At 40.9% G+C, this 16151-nt stretch overlaps 1 protein-coding gene across 5 annotated transcripts in view; it reads right to left on the reverse strand.

Annotated features, from left to right (window-relative positions):
• The window catches only part of PLCH1 (phospholipase C eta 1), a gene marked incomplete at both ends in the record, with an annotated part of 168206 nt that overhangs the window by 65544 nt on the left and 86511 nt on the right, over positions 1-16151 (reverse strand). For all 5 annotated transcript variants that reach the window (XM_080916371.1, XM_080916370.1, XM_080916368.1 and 2 more), the window contains 2 exons: positions 5666-5909; positions 10941-11087. In XM_080916371.1, the coding sequence (XP_080772497.1) occupies positions 5666-5909; positions 10941-11087 (391 nt within the window). The remainder of the gene's footprint in view (positions 1-5665; positions 5910-10940; positions 11088-16151) is intronic.

Raw genomic sequence — 16151 nt, forward strand, 5'->3', positions numbered from 1 at the left:
TTAGACAACAAGGAGTCGTGCCATGTGTGTGGAGATGTACAGGGTCCTCAGATGAGGCCATGCAGTGCATGCATCAAAATCCCAATGAACATGTAGCATTGTAATATAACATATTAAGGACATGTATGCATGGAGTATTAAATTGAGCTGCAATGTTTACAGGGCACTGGAAAGGAATTAAAGTGATGAGAGGAAGAAAGAAGAGAATCAAAGTCAGAGCAAAGTATAGGTTCAAAAATCAAGACATGGCAAGGCTGGAAAGAAGGTCAGTCAGCAGTTAAGAATGTTGGCTGTTCTTCCAACCACCCTGAGTTCAATTCCCAGCACCCACATGGCAGCTCACAACCCTCCTAAACTTCAGCTCCAGAGGCTCCAATACCCTCTTTTGGCCTTCATAGGTAATAGGTACAGAGACACATGCAGGAAAAAAAAAAAACCCACACACAAAATTAATTGAAATGACAATTTTAAAAAGGAAACCATAAGTGGGGAACAGAAGTGACTCACAGCAGAGGTCCAGTGGACACTGTCACCTTAGCAAGCAGCCAGCAGTCCTAAGAGATTGTTCGCTCCTTACTTCAAGCTACCAACCATCTTTCCAGTGATTAAAAACTATGCTTACATTGTCTGTCAGTGAAATGGCTGGGGAAGGTTATTGCCTTATAAAGTAAAAGTCATATTGTGTGAATGAATGAATGAATGAATGAATGAATGAATGAACACATGGAATCCATTAACTTACATAATGTCTACATGCTAGTCACTGGAAACTTACAAAATAACAACAGACAGAAAGGTAAAATCAGCTTTCCTTCCAGAGACACTTTGTAACAAAACACAAAAGCGCAGCTCTTTCCTTTGTTTCTTATAAAGTTCAGTAAGGACCTGACTGCATATTTTACCTGGAGGCTAAAGGGAGAACAGAGCTAGACAAAAAAAAAAATAATAATAATAAAAAATAAAAGAAAGAATTCAAAAGATGATCAGTTGCTACTAAGGATTTTTTTTCTGTTTTCTGTGCAGTCACACGTTTCCCCCTGGAACTCCATTCTCTTTCACTGGACACTCCTTTGACTACAGCATACTCAGCCATAGGACAAAAGAGTAAGTAAATGACTCCAACTACAGCAGTTTATCCATCTTGTTGTTCTACAGTGACCTATGAAACTCTTAGGAAGAAGCAAGGAACTGCCAATCCTCAGCATGAGCGCATCCTGCAGATAGACATTTCGTAGGGTGGGAGCCGGGCTTCACAGCTTCAGACCCATCCATAGCTGGCTTTGACAGCTGCTTAAGAGGACGGAGATTGACAAACCACAATCAGAATGGAGTCAGAACGAGAAAAACACGGGTCCCGATGCTACTGATGACACACCCCCTTTACAGTGGGTTGCCAGTCACCTCTCAGTGCCCCTGCTTCTTCCATTCCAATATCAGGGAACACAACTAGATAACCGTGAGCTCGCCCGTGACTTCAATGTTCTATGAAAGGAAAACTCATTATTTCCAGTAAAAGTGCATGTAGAGAAGCAGCTGTAAGGTTTCTGGATAAAGCTGTGCTTTATAACTGAGATACCAGTGCCCAGAAAACCCCCGACCTGATGACTCATTACCACGCACAAAATTATGAGGAACATGTCATTCAACAAGGGAAAACTCAGAAGAAAAATAAATAAATACCATGGTTGGTGTTTTCTAAAACAAAGCCAGAGGAGAACACAATTACATCATATTCTTTCACATCACAGTTTCAGCGGGCAGACTTTCCGAGAAATGGCTGACACCCAGCCCTTTGCTCTTTGCAGACAGCTCATCTCAGACACAGCTTCTCCACTAACAGGCCAGCAGCCTGAAGAACAAGACCGGCAGGAATGTGCACAGCTCTGGTCTGATAATACTCTACTTGTGCACAATGAAGCTCAAACTTGAAATGAAAAATGTCATCGTTCTTTTAACGTTTTCAACCACTTCAACTCGTTCTTAGCTCAAAATCCTAGACAAGCTCAGGAGGCGAGCAGCATTTTCCCCACATTCTAACTTACAGTACATGTAAGGGGTCACCTTCAGGTAACAACTTCCTTCACAGTGTCAGGACTGAGTGAGTGGAGAAAGAAACGGGGAACGGGCTGACAGAGTAAGTGCTGAGGTTATACACCAGCACCATTAGCTCTGCATGAGGTAGGGTGCTGAGATTTCAGAGTTCATCTACCCGAAGGAAGCAGGAGGAAATCTGCCAGCCTTCAGCACTGCAGCAGCAAGCAGCCTATCAGGGAAGCGCTCACTGTGAGCCCACCAATTCGGTACTGTCCATATCCTCCAATGACTCTCCATACCCCCCAGTGAGCAGGCACCAGCATTACCAGGACTGTCATCCTACTAAGAATCCAGACTGTGATTCTTAAGGGTAGAATCCATGCGGACCTACACAATACCTGGCCCACCATGCCACAAAAATTACTCAGTTCACACTTTAGGTGGATGAATTTTCTCCTTTAGCGGGTTAAGATTCATTATAATCATTTATTCATGAATGTTTAAGTTCTAAGTGAAGTCTAATTCTGAACATCCCACATTCTTTCTCCTCGATTAATTAAACACATGTCCAATTAAGAATAACAATCTAGATCTGGAGCTTTGACTCTATGAGTAAATGTCCTGGCTGTCAACCGTGGATGACCTCACTCCAATCCCTGGTACACACAAGATAGGAGAGAAGTCGCTCTTTCATGTTGTCCTCTGACCACTTATGTATGTTCACCTTAGTATGAACATGAATAGTCATGAGTGCACCCACAAACACAAGAACATTTTTAAGGATTGTAATGTCAACATATTGTTCTATTTAAAACTTTGTCAGTTCTGAAAAATGGTACCTGGGTCAACCCATTTTTACCTCTTCTCTTACTGTCTATTCATTTCTTCTTTATTGTTCCTTGCAATACTGGCTCAAACACCAACTGTCTCTACGTGTCTTATAAAATAGCTCTCCTGGGCAGTTCATGTGTGCTTCTCTCCCAGATGACCTGTTTCTATAATATAAGATTTCTTAGGTACCACACTGACTAATTCAAATATAAATACTTTCAAGCAACAGAAAACAAAAATGCATCAAGTTTAAAGAAAACAGAAAACAAAGCAAAACAACAACAACAGAACTTCATTGACCAATAAAGCAGCAGAGGATCCTGCCATCGGTACCTACCTCTTACCTGTCTATGTCAAGGATTATTACTCTGACCTAGAGGGTAAAGGTTCTGAGATACTTAAGTGGGTCCTAATCACAGCTTCTGGAATCGACTGTTTCCCCTATGACCCTGACTTTTCCTTGTTTCATATAGAACTTTGATTATATTAATGTATCCAGGAACCATATAGTCTGGAGGTGGCCATGCACTAAGGGAAGAAAGGTGACAGTTGACTTAATCCAGCCATCCTCAGAGTGCACTGCTGAGTGCCTCTGATGAAAATTTCCAGTGTTCCCATGCTATCTGTGTGAGGCTGGATTTTCTTTCATTTGTTAAGCTAAGTATAAAACGAACATGGAAACTCATGTGCTCTCTCACATCCGACATTGTAGAGATGGGTACAGTAATGACACAGCAGGATCCTTCAAGTCTTTGCTGCTGTGCTCTGAAAAAAAGTCATTATACATGACTTTAAATGCAGTAAAAATTACTATAATTTTAAATAAATTGACTTTGTTAGCACTCCGATTTAGTTTCTAATACAACAAATATCAAAACATACACCTTGTGTTACCATAGCATCATGACAGTCTTCAAGCAGGAAGGGCAGGAATGAACCTACAATAGAAATTCTGCCCAGTGATGAGTTATCTCTGGAGAGGGTTCTACACAGGCTTTTGCCCTTTTTTCTTCTCTCTCATTGGTAAGGTAAAGCACTGTTCCCTTGGGCAGGACTATGTCTGGCACTGCACCTGAAGATGTTATACCTCCTTTGTCCAAGAGGTTGCCAGCCAGCTGAGAGAGCAAGCCTACATGTTAGGGATGTGGAGCTGAGTCAGTGCTGACATCACTGAACCCCTGAAATAACCCTATCCTGAAACTGCCTATCTTGGCGCTCTTGCTCGTGGGAAAGCACATCTTTATCAAGAGTACCATCAACATGGATTTTGATGCCTGTACCAGATAGTGTTTCCACCATTCAGTATTGTTGCTTACTTGGGTCTTTCTGGTTTCTTGTTTCACCAAATGTCAAGCCAACAGACCAAGGTAGAGATGTTTTTAACTCATTCAAGAATCCGACTTGCTGTGACTAGAGATAAAACCCTGTGGCTCATCAGCTTAGCCTTCATACTGTTGAAAACCACTCCTGAGCCGATTATACTCTTTATTTTAACAAGAGCCTAAGTGTAGATATATATAATTAATGAGTATGAATTTCTCCTCTCTTCTGTATATAATGATGGTGATGGTGGTTGTTGTTAGTGGTGGGTGATGATGGCAAGGAGGACACCAGGATGACACCTTCTCTAACAAAAACATGGACACAGGTATTTTAAGACCATTGAAGTCACGAAGAAAGAAAACAGGCCTGAACTAGCCAAACACCCTCACTTTACGGCAAGAAAACTGAGGTCAGAAAGACCACAGAACACGATCAGCTCCACCCAGCAGGAAGGCTCCACTCTGGATTCAGAAGAAGAAGTGGAGAGAATGTGAAACTGTGGTTTCCAGACATGACAGGGCCATTACACACATGCATCCACATTGGCTATGACTAAATGCACAAGTCATGTACAAGATAAAGCCAACCAAAATGCAAGCACAGGTGAGGAAGGGCCCACGAAGCTCCACCCTGAACTGCTGTGCTATGGACTTGCTATGAGAGGAGAGAGAGTTCCATCGCTTCAGACATGGCCCTGAGAAGTTGCTCCTGTGCCAATGGACACCCCACCCCACAGTACTTGTGGCATCACCAAATGGGCTCAGTGGGTTTAAAAAGGTGTTCATGATGTGTGCAGACAGAATAAGGGAAGATAGAAGGAAAGATTTAATGAAAGCACATACTCATGTATAAAATTTTCAAACAGTAAATGTTCAAAACATAGTGTTCAAATTTAAAAAGAAGGGGGGGTAATCACATAAAGACTTTCATTTATCAATCACTATATAAAGGGAAAATCTATATAGTGAAATCCCTCCCTCCATAGTGTTAACCATTTGGTGAACATGCTGTAACCTTACAAGGGGAGGAAAGCTGAGAGGTGCTTGCTGTAAATGACATAATTAGAACCCAAAATGTTATTAAATTAACCAAATTTATGTCATGTCAGGATTTCTTATAATTCAAATAGTGCCCCTATAAAAATATAATCATGTCCAATAGGGACTTCTCTGAATACAGAACTACATTCAATTTCTTCAGAATTCTGCGTCTGAGTTCACACATGTTTATGTTTTCATGGTTTTATTGACTCATGCCCTGGGATTGAGAAAAAAAGAAAAATGAACATTCAGGAGACAGAAAATCAGACGGAAGGAGACAAGCTTCAGATGTCATAATTATGGGAAGTAGCACAGTGCTCTCTAATCATAACTTTATAGACACACATGCACACACACTCACACACACACTCATGCTCACATACACATGCATACTTGCACACACAAGCAACTCAAGTGTGAAGCTCTAGAAAGGATATTGGTCATGGGTCCTCTGCCTCTTAGCAAGGGAATCTTCATCACTGATGCCAGCCATCAGATACTTGAGGCCTGTGATCCACGTGCGTGCCTCCTCTGGGTTGGAGGTAATGAGATCCAGGGACTCCATGTGGTTGCCATGGTAGATGGTGAAGCAGCAGCTGGGATCAAAGTTCCCCTCAGCCTGTCTGTGGAATACTTCAGACTGCCTTCCCTCAGTAACTTTGTAGATGGAGTCAATGAGTACTGTAAGGGAGGTGAGACATACAGTCATATGGCAGGTTAAGACACAAGAGACCTTTTTAAAGAGAAAAAATCCATTGTCTGAAAGTACGACACGAGTCTCAACATTGGTCTCAAGAGAAATTCTCTAACAATTTACCTTTTTCCGAATTCTTGACAATATCTTCCTAAGGCAATCATTCTTATAGCATACTGGGATTTATAGAAAAGGAACAGAATTGCTCATCAGAGCAAGAAGACTGGTAGAAAAAGGTGGCTAATAAATATTTCAGATTCATTTCATATTCATATAGAGAAATGTGCACAAAACTTAGAATTGAATGGGTTTTTTTGCAAAATATATAAAATAGCTAGAAAATAAATAGGAAGTAGATTAATGTGACTCTTGGGGGAAATAGCAGGACAGCTCAGCTTGGAAAAGTGGGAACAAGGTGGCTCCCAGGAGGTGAAGGAAGGATAGACAGAAACATTTTAGGCCCACTGCAAGGATGCTGGCCTAAAATGCTCAGGAGACAGAAGAATAGGAGATGAAGAGATAGAAGAAGGCTAGGTCTCAGAGAGGCTGGGATAACAGGCAGAGAATCACATTATTCAGAAAGCCTAGCAGAAAGACACTTAAGGATGACACCAGGGAAGTACTATTTTTTTCCATGTTGCAAGTGTATTTTAAAGAAAGTTTTTGAAATATTCCATATCATGCTGACGGCCCTCTACCCTACCTCTCATTTGGCCTCAAGGTACAGGTACCGGTTGTACTTTGGTATCAAGTCACTCTCTGCATGACTCACTGGGGAAAAAGAGTTGGCAGATCTAAGGTATTAGGAGGAAGAGGAAAAAGAGAAGGAAGAAGAAGAGTAAGAGGGAGAAGAGGTGTGAGGAGAGAGAGAGAGAGAGAGAGAGAGAGAGAGAGAGAGAGAGAGAGAGAGAGAGAGGAGAAGGAGAAAGAGGAGGAGGAGGAGGAAGAGGAGGAGGAGGAGGAAGAGGAGGGAGAAGAGGAGGAGGAGGAAGAGGAGGGAGGAGGAAGAGGAGGGAGAGAAAGATGGGTCCCTATCTAATTCTACATTTTTATTGTGTGGCTCAGAGTAGCTGAGCTCCAGTTACTATGGATTGCAATGTCAGCACCAGTGACAGAGCTGAGACAATACAGGGAACAGAATCAGAAAGAAAGCATTGCATGCTTAGTCCTGAGTTTCTTGTTAAAGAGGATAATATACTTTATTTATAATGTAAGATTATACTTTAAATAAAGTCTCTATTTCTGATGAAGACAGAAAAGCCTAGTAAAAAATGAAAGTGGGATAAAAGGCTCTGTGACAGGCTACCTGAAGAACAAAGAGATTCTCATCCAATGACATTAGCATGAAATAGGAAGGAATGCGCTGAGAGCTACTACAGGGGATTCAGCATGAACTCGGTACTAAATCCACATGAATATAATAGTAAAAGCACCAGCATACTTGATTCAGAGATACCCAGATACCAGGCACAACATCATTACACAGTATGTCTAGGAGGGTATGAAAGAAATTGGTGGTTCCGACTCAGAGCCAGAGTTGGGCCCCACCATCAGGACTCACGGTCTGCTCCCAGACTGCTGAACACTCAGAGGAGCCTCAGGAGCACGCTCCCACATGAGCCCACATGTCAGGCCCTATGTCCTCGCCACTGACTATCTGGGGAGACACTGCCAGAAACTCTTGGGCACAGGTAGTACTGTCCTGCATAGTAACAGATTGTTCCAGCACACATCTGTGCCTAGAGCCAGAGAAGTCCACCAGCATTAGAACTCACAGCTTTCCCACAGAGACCTCAACACCCAGGAGCAATCTCCCCCCTGAGCACATGAGCCCACATACCCACAGGAGAAACAAGCTCCAGTCGGAAATAACAAGTTCAATGAGCATCACAGATAACAAGATGGCAAGAAGCAAGCACAAGAACCTAAGCAACAGAAACCAACACAACCTGGCAACATCAGAATCTAGTTCTCACACCACACCAAATAGTGGATATCCCAACACACCAGAAAAACAAGATTTGGACTTAAAATCATACTTCATGATAATGATGGAGGTCCTCAAGAAGAGCATGAATAACTAATTCCCTTAAAGAATTACAGGAAAACCAGGAGAACACATGTAACCAACTAGAAGCCCTTAAAGAGGAAACAAAAAAATCACTTAAAGACCTACAGGAAAACACAACCAAACAGGTGAAGAAATTGAAAACAGAAATAGAAACAATAAAGAAATTACAAAAGGAGACAACCCTGGAGATAGAAAACCTAGGAAAGAGATCAGGAGTCATAGATGCAGGTATCACCAACAGAATACAAGAGATAAAAGTGAGAATCACAAAGGTAAAAGATACCATAGAAAACATTGACACATCAGTCAGAGAAAATGCAAAAAACAAAAAGCGCCTAACTCAAAACATCCAGGAAATCCAGGACACAGTGAGAAGATCAAACCTATGGATAGCAGGTGTAGAAGAGAGAGAAGACTCCCAACTAAAAGATATTCCAGGACAAAACCAAATTTACACAATATCTGTTGTCTTAGTCAAGGTTCCTATTCCTTCACAAAACATCATGAACAAGAAACAAGTTGCGGAAGAAAGGGTTTATTCAGCTCACACTTCCACATCGCTGTTCTTCAGCAAAGGAAGCGAGGACTGGAACTCAAGCAGGTCAGGAGGCAGGAGCTGTTGCAGAGGCCATGGAGGGATGTTGCTTACTGGCTTGCTTCCCCTGGCTTGCTCAGTCTGCTTTCTTATAGAACCCAGATCTACCAGCACAGGGATGGCACCACCCAAAATGGGCTGGGCCCATCCCTTTTAATCACTAGTTGAGAAAATGCCTTACAGCTGGATCTCATGGAGGCATTTCCTCAACTGAGGCTCCTTTCTCTGTGATAAGTCCAGCTTGAGTCATGTTGACACAAAACCAGTCAGTACATCTATCCACAAACCCAGCCCTACAGAGGATAATCAATGGAAAGCTCCAACACAAGTAGGGAAACTACACCCTAGGAAAAGAAATATAATGTTATATAAAAAGAATATAATCATCTTGCAACAAAAGTAAAAGAAGAAAAGCACAAAAACATAATTCTACCTCTAACAACAAAGTTAAGAGGAGACAACTCTCACTATTCCTTAAAATCTCTTAACATCAATGGACTCAATTCCCCAATAAAAATACATAAACTATCACACTAGATATGTAAACAAGATCTAGCTTTTTGCTGCATACAAGAAACTCATTTCAATGACAAAGACAGACACCAACTCAGAATAAAAGGCTGTGAAAAAACTTTCCAAGCAAATGGTGCCAAGAAACAAGCTGGAGTAGCCATCCTAATATTGAATAAAATAGATTTTTCAAGCAAAAGTTGACAAAAAAAGATAAGGAAGGACACTTGTTACTCATCACAGGAAAAAATATATCAATATAAACTCTCAATCCTCAATGTTCCAAATACAAGGGAACCCATATTTATAAAAGAAACTCTACTAAACCTTAAAGCATATATTTCATCACACACAATAATAGTGGGAGTCTTCAACACTCCACTCTCATCAATGGACAGATCATGGAAACAGAAACTGAACAAAGACACAGTGAAACTAACAGAAATTATGAACCAAATGGATTTAACAGACATCTATAGAACATTTCATCCTAAAACAAAAGAATATACCTTTTTCATGGTACCTTCTCCAAAACTGACCATATATTCTGTCACAAAACAGGTCTCAACAGATACAAGAAGACTGAAATACTCTTTTGCATCCCAGATCACAATGAACTAAGGCTGGTCTTCAATAACAACAAAGCCAACAAAATGCCTACATACACATGGAAACTGAACAATGCTCTACTCAGTGACAACTTGGACAAAGAAGAAATAAAAAAAAATTAATGAAAATAAAGGCAAAATAAATCAAGTAGAAACAAAAAGAACTATACAAACAATCAACAAAATCAGAAGCTGGTTCTTTGAGAAAATCAACAAGATTGATAAACCCTTAACGAGACCAATTAGAGGACATAGAGAGAGTATCCAAATTAACAAAATCAGAGCTGAAAGGGTTAGCATAACATAACAGAAAATGAGAAAATTCAAAAAATCATCAGATCCAACATAAAGGCTTATACTCTACAAAACAGGAAAATCTAGAGGAAATGGATACTTTTCTAGACAGATACCAGGTGACAAAGTCAAGTCAGGATCAGATAAACCATTTAAACAGTCTCATAACCCCTAAAGAATTAAAAGCAGTCATCAAAAGCCTCCCAACCAAAAAAAGCCCAGGACCTGATGGGTTCAGTACAGAATTCTATCAGACCTTCATAGAAGACCTAATAACTATACTCTCCAAACTATTCCACAAAATAGAAACAGAAGAAGCACTACTCAACCCATTCGTCAAAGCCACAATTACGGATTTCTATTGTTCTCCTGCTGGCAGTGGCCACATACACTATTCAGTGCTTAAGATCTATAAACATGGGTCACTTTCCCATAATAAGTCTCATCCCTGTATGTCTACTCAAGTAGCTAGCGATCCACTCAATCCTGTGTCTCTACAGTACCTGAGAATATAGGTAGTAGAGATGGAGAAAGAAAAATTTAACCATGTAAAGACTGTTGTTAATTAACAAATCTATTGATTGCTCACAGAAGAGCAAAACCCTTTACGTCCAATTGGATTTATATCCTCTACATTTTAGAGGAAAAAGTCTCAAACTCTGAAACCTAAAATCCCAATTAAAAATAAAACATGATGTATCTGCAACATAGGGAGAATATTCGTATTTTAGCATTAATGGACAAAAAAGCCTTCATGGATTTCCATTCTCCAAAGATTATTAACATTTATTACTTTATAATCAACTGGCCCCAAACCTTGTAAAAGTATGACAGTTCCACAAACATGAAGCATCCACAAAGCCTGCTCAGCACTTCCCATGTATTCCCATGCAAAACTATTCTGCCAATCAAAGCAAAAATGTTCAAAGGTGGATTTTACTTTTTGCCTTCTCACTCTTCCGAGAGGGTCGCCATCGAAGGCGGGTCCGGTGCTCATCCAGGTAAAAGAGGCGAACAAGCCCTTTGGTGCCACGCTTGAGTTTGATCATCTGTGTCCCGGACTGCATCACACTCATGCATCTTTCAACTGCAAGAGATCAGAACACATTCAGCTGCAGCTGCACACATTGCACGTACGAGCGTGCTGGCTTGCCGAGCTTACAATCAAAAGAAATATTGATTCCTCCCAAGACCTTTGGCAGAGGTAACCTGAAAACAGACTTGTTAAGAAACAGATTCATCAAGCTTAAGCCAGTAAGAAAATCTTGATAATTAATGTAAATTTTGTTGATGTTTTGGGACACACACATCTCTCTCACTGTAGCCTAGGTTGGCCTTAGCTAAGATTACACAGACAAGCCATCACAGTAGGACTGGGTGAAAGCTATGGTTGCTACCAGCATTTTCCATGCACGGGCCTCGTACATAATAGGTGATCATTCCACCACAGAGATAAAACCTTGTCTCTTTTAAAATTCTATTCACAGATAAGTAATGTATTGCTCTTTTGTTATTTGTATTTGTTAATGTATCTTTTGTTATTTGTCTGTCTGTCTGTCTATTTGTATAAGACTAAATGATGGATTGACAGACTTATATTTCTAAAGATAGTTTTTAAACATGAAATTTCGTGAGTTTTTATACAACCTGCTGTTTAGACCATCCATTAAGATATTCTAAAGTGCAACCAAAGGAAACAAGGTTACACAAGGTGAGTTGTTGAAGTTGGATGATGATTCCATATGCATCTGTATTTTTTATTTTATGTGTTTGCTAATTTGAAAATGTGTTTTATGTAATCAAGAAACAAGTTTTCACAATTGTTGTTGCACATGAGCTGCTGAGATTTTTTTCCATCTAGAGGAGTGTCTTGCAAAGTTAATTTAGGTGACAGTCTAACCACCTCCTGTCTACCTTCAACTCTCATTTACACCCAGTGTGCCTTGAGATCAATTTTCCTAGAAGTAAAGATCTGTTTGTCGATCTATTTTCCAGGGTTGAGTAAAGCTGTCTTACCTTTTCTTTAGAAACACTACTCACAGATTTTGTGCCTCTTTGGAGGCCTGTCAATCAACCCGTCAAGGAACCAGCACCCAACTTAGGCTTAGAGCAAAGGGACTTTTTCTGAAGAAACTCAAACCTCAAGTGGATGACTGAGTAAACTGGCTTAGGTCATTTGGACAGCCAAGCTCTGTGGCATGCCCCTGACTGGTCTTCCCAAGAGGTCACAGCTGTCACATTTCTGTGCTAAAAATGCCAAAGAACTACATCATCTACTGACTTCTGCAAGTTTTCCAATATTCTTCAAAATATTCTTTTTCATTTTATCAGCCAGAAACAAAGCACTTGACATATCTAGTTGAGCGCTGGATGCTGTGAGAAGCGCATTATTTTAAATGAGTGAAAAAAACACCTTCAGCAATGTCAAACCTGTACTCTTCTCTCTCTAGGGTGGAGAGCAGTCTTTACTGGGAAAGTGATCTGATTTACTAGCTTAGACTGCATGTGCAGAATAACCATTCTAGGTAACTTTAGTACAGCCACCTTAACCTTGAGGAATCAAGACAGAATTACATACAATTATAACTGGAGAATTTGATGGTTGGAGGAGATGAATTAATAATATTGCTTAGGAAAGCTAGAGATGGAAATATATCTCAGCAATATAGGGCACACAGGACCCTAAATTCGATCCCCAAAGAGAGCAGAGTGGGGAGATGAGAAAAAAAAAAAACCCACAGAAACTTAACTGCAAACCATAAAGCCAAACACAAAGCCTGCGGTGTTCACAGAAGTCAGCTAAGTTTATGTTCCATCGCGTGTCGTTCATTCTGGCTACAAAATATATAGCTATAACATTGCTTTGTTTTGAATTAACTTGCCAAAACAAACGTTGTTTCTAGAGTTTAACTGGGTATTGTACCTATTGCGTGACCTGGGTCAGCCCTCAAGCAGAACTGTATTCTCTGTAAGGAGACAGTTCCATTCAGGACCCACTATCACCAGACACCCAAGGTGCAACATTAACACCATATCTGTTTCTGAAGTTACACATGAACTTAAGTTAAATAATTTATAGAAATATTAAAAATTCAAGCCACACAAAAATCAAAACCCATTAAAAGTTTTAATAGACAACCCACCTGGGTTAGAACTAGAAAAATGCAATGAAATCTGTACTGATAAAATAACTCACTTATTTATTAAGTTACCTAATTGTAGCAATCTAGCAGCCCAGAAATTTAATGGGTTTTTTTTGTTTGTTTGTTTGTTTTTATGGTGAGGATCAGCAGCAACCAATGCTGCTGCCTCCCAAGGGCAGCCATCTTTGATAATTTGCTCAATAGCGTGTTGCAACCAACACCTTGCCTATTTGTACACAATTATTTTGTAATATTTTCCAGTATCTGTATGTGTTCTGGCTGTGGTGATGCACCATAAAGCTACCTCACAGTGAAAATTGGTGAAACCTGACAAAAGAAGGCTGCACGAAATATCAGATAGAAGAAAGTGTTTAGGAATTGCTGGAGTGTGTAACGTCAGTTTTTGATTTGGTAAAGCGGACATGCTCCAGCTTACCGACCTGGTGAAACTGCCTTAGCATTGAGGATTTCAGAAAGAACAGGAAGATAGGTATTGGCTGAAAAAAAGTCACATTTTGGCTCATGTTCTGGAGGCTTTCTGGTCAGGTGGCTATGGCGGTGTGGGAAGAAATGGTCAGATGGTGGAAGGGAAGGCGCTGAGGCAGCCTCTGGCTTTGGTTATAGGAAGATCAGTATATCCATGATGGATAATGTTTCTAGCATGCCAGGAATTGTAACCTGGGACTCTTGCATTTTACCTCAGTTCACACATTGACCACTTCACACCAGGAAGTGAAAGGACAGAAAAGTGAACCTTTTCAAAGGATCAAAACAACTCCACCAAGTCAAACAAAGCAATGTAGCCTGAGAAGGGCCTCTCTGAGGAGTTCCCTGACAGTCATGACGCTGGTCATAGGTTGTGTCCACACACACAGAGGCTCCCAGAGTAAACTCCCGTCCTGAGCTCAGGGCTGTTATGAGATATTTGGTAGTACTGTTTAGATCCATGGATAAGAACACCAGTGGCACCTGCCCGAAGAGGGACTGCTACACAGCTCTGACATTCAGTGCTTGTGTGACTTCAATAGAATGTCCCTATGTCCCAGGGCTTCTTCTATATTGATGTATGATCCTAACATTTACCTCTCAGATTATGATGAGTAGTAGTGAAATTACATTACAAATGCAACAAATGGAATCCTTCACTTGAAATGTGAATATTCCTTGTTCTAGCCCTCAACATGAGGGTGTCTGGAGATGGGGCCTTTAAGAGGCCATTGGGCAGATGAGGTCTTAGTGGTGAAATTTGTGTTTTTCAAAGAAGAGTAGTTTCCCTTCTCCTTGTCCCACCATCATCACCATGCTTTCCCTTTCACTTGGCCAAAAAAAGGGGACAATGATAAGAAACAACTTCCTGTCGAGCCAAGAAAAGGAACTGGCTGTGTGACTAATTTCCTGTGTGGAAACAGTTATTTCCTATGGAGAAGCTTGTAAGCTAAGGTAACCTGCTAGGTCCACAAAGGATTTCTCCCCAAATAGAAAGTGACACAAATAATCACACTGGACTTTACTGGAGCGCCTGCCTGTTGTTCTGAGAGATCCAGGGATAACTGCATGTCTGGGTCCTCAGCCAGCTGGGTGGCATTGAGTCCCTAATGCAGGGAAAATAACCTCAATACCTGCTAGAGTTGGCTGAAGCTGGTTCTCTGTCTGGGTTGGACAGATTCCTGTTTACATCTTCTAAGGAAAAGTCAGACAAAATCTCACTAAAAACTGACCAGTCCATCTTAGGTTTTGCAGCCCAGCACTGTAAGAAATGAGTACCTGTAGTTTAAGCCATTTAGTCTCTGGCATTTTGCTACAGTCTGCAAGCCGAGGCATAAGCAACTATCTTTAAAATCTTCAAACACGAAGGTCAAGTCAGAATGGAATCAGCAAAGCTGTGCAAGCCATAGAAAAGCAGAGAGGTGGAGCTTGGGAGAAGACTGGCCTTACACAGCAGCAGTGAAGACTAAGGGGCAGGAGAGGTTAAGACTATCCAGCCTTCAGAATAACTCACTCAGAAGACAAGCAGCAGCTAAGGCTTTCTGCATGCTAGGCACGACTTGCCTGTGGTATCTGGGGTGGTGGTAGAGTGAGATTTTTGATTCACAGGCAACAATCATCAGCTATTTCTGAGCAGATGATTAGCCAGACTCAGACATAATTCAATTCAGACGTCTGTCTCTTTAGAGATAGAAAGTACATTGTTTAAAGCAGAGTGAAATTTTAATTTAATTTTATACCAAACCATCCTCACACCTGACTGTGAGGACTGCCTGTGCATCTGAATCAGTGTCCGCTGTCTTCACACCACTTATTTGCTATTGCTTAAATAAGCTACACACACACACACACACACACACACACACACAACACAAAGAGGAGTGGAGAAGGTTCATGTGTTAAAGCCTTGGTTGTCAATCTTAAGCAATTATTGGAGGAGTGGGTGCCAGTGGTAACTATGAGAGGAGGGCCTAGCGAGTCACTGAGGACATGTCCCTGACAATGTTTGTAGGTCCCCATCTCTTCATTGAACACATGCCTCTTAAGAGTTCTGTAGATCTCCATCTTTTCCTTTGCACTCCATGAGTTGCAATGTGTGCAGTTTTGCCCAGCTGCACATGCCAGCGCTGTCTTGCCCAAGACCCAAAACAAATGGGCCAGCCAAGGATGGGTTGAAACCCCTAAAACCCTAGTTAAGATAACCTTTTGAGAAGGTTTGACGATGGCACTCACTACAGAAAATAAAGATAACACACTTCCCCTTTGTTCCTTCTTTCTCTGTGTACTGCTCTTCCCATTGACAACAATCACGCAGATAACCCCAACATTTTGGAAAATTAAATTCAATCACTCAGTAAGGGGTATATTGGCACAATATTTTGAATGTTCATTTAATTTCATGTTTATCTACTACTCAGACTTGGGTGTATGATGAGCTAAGATTTCAAGTCATCTGCTACAGGACAAACACATGTATTTGGCCGTCAGAGTCTGAATAGCAGAAGACATAAATTGCTTATGAA

The sequence above is a fragment of the Micromys minutus genome (assembly GCF_963924665.1).
Source record: "Micromys minutus genome assembly, chromosome: 4".
NCBI lineage: Eukaryota > Metazoa > Chordata > Mammalia > Rodentia > Muridae > Micromys > Micromys minutus.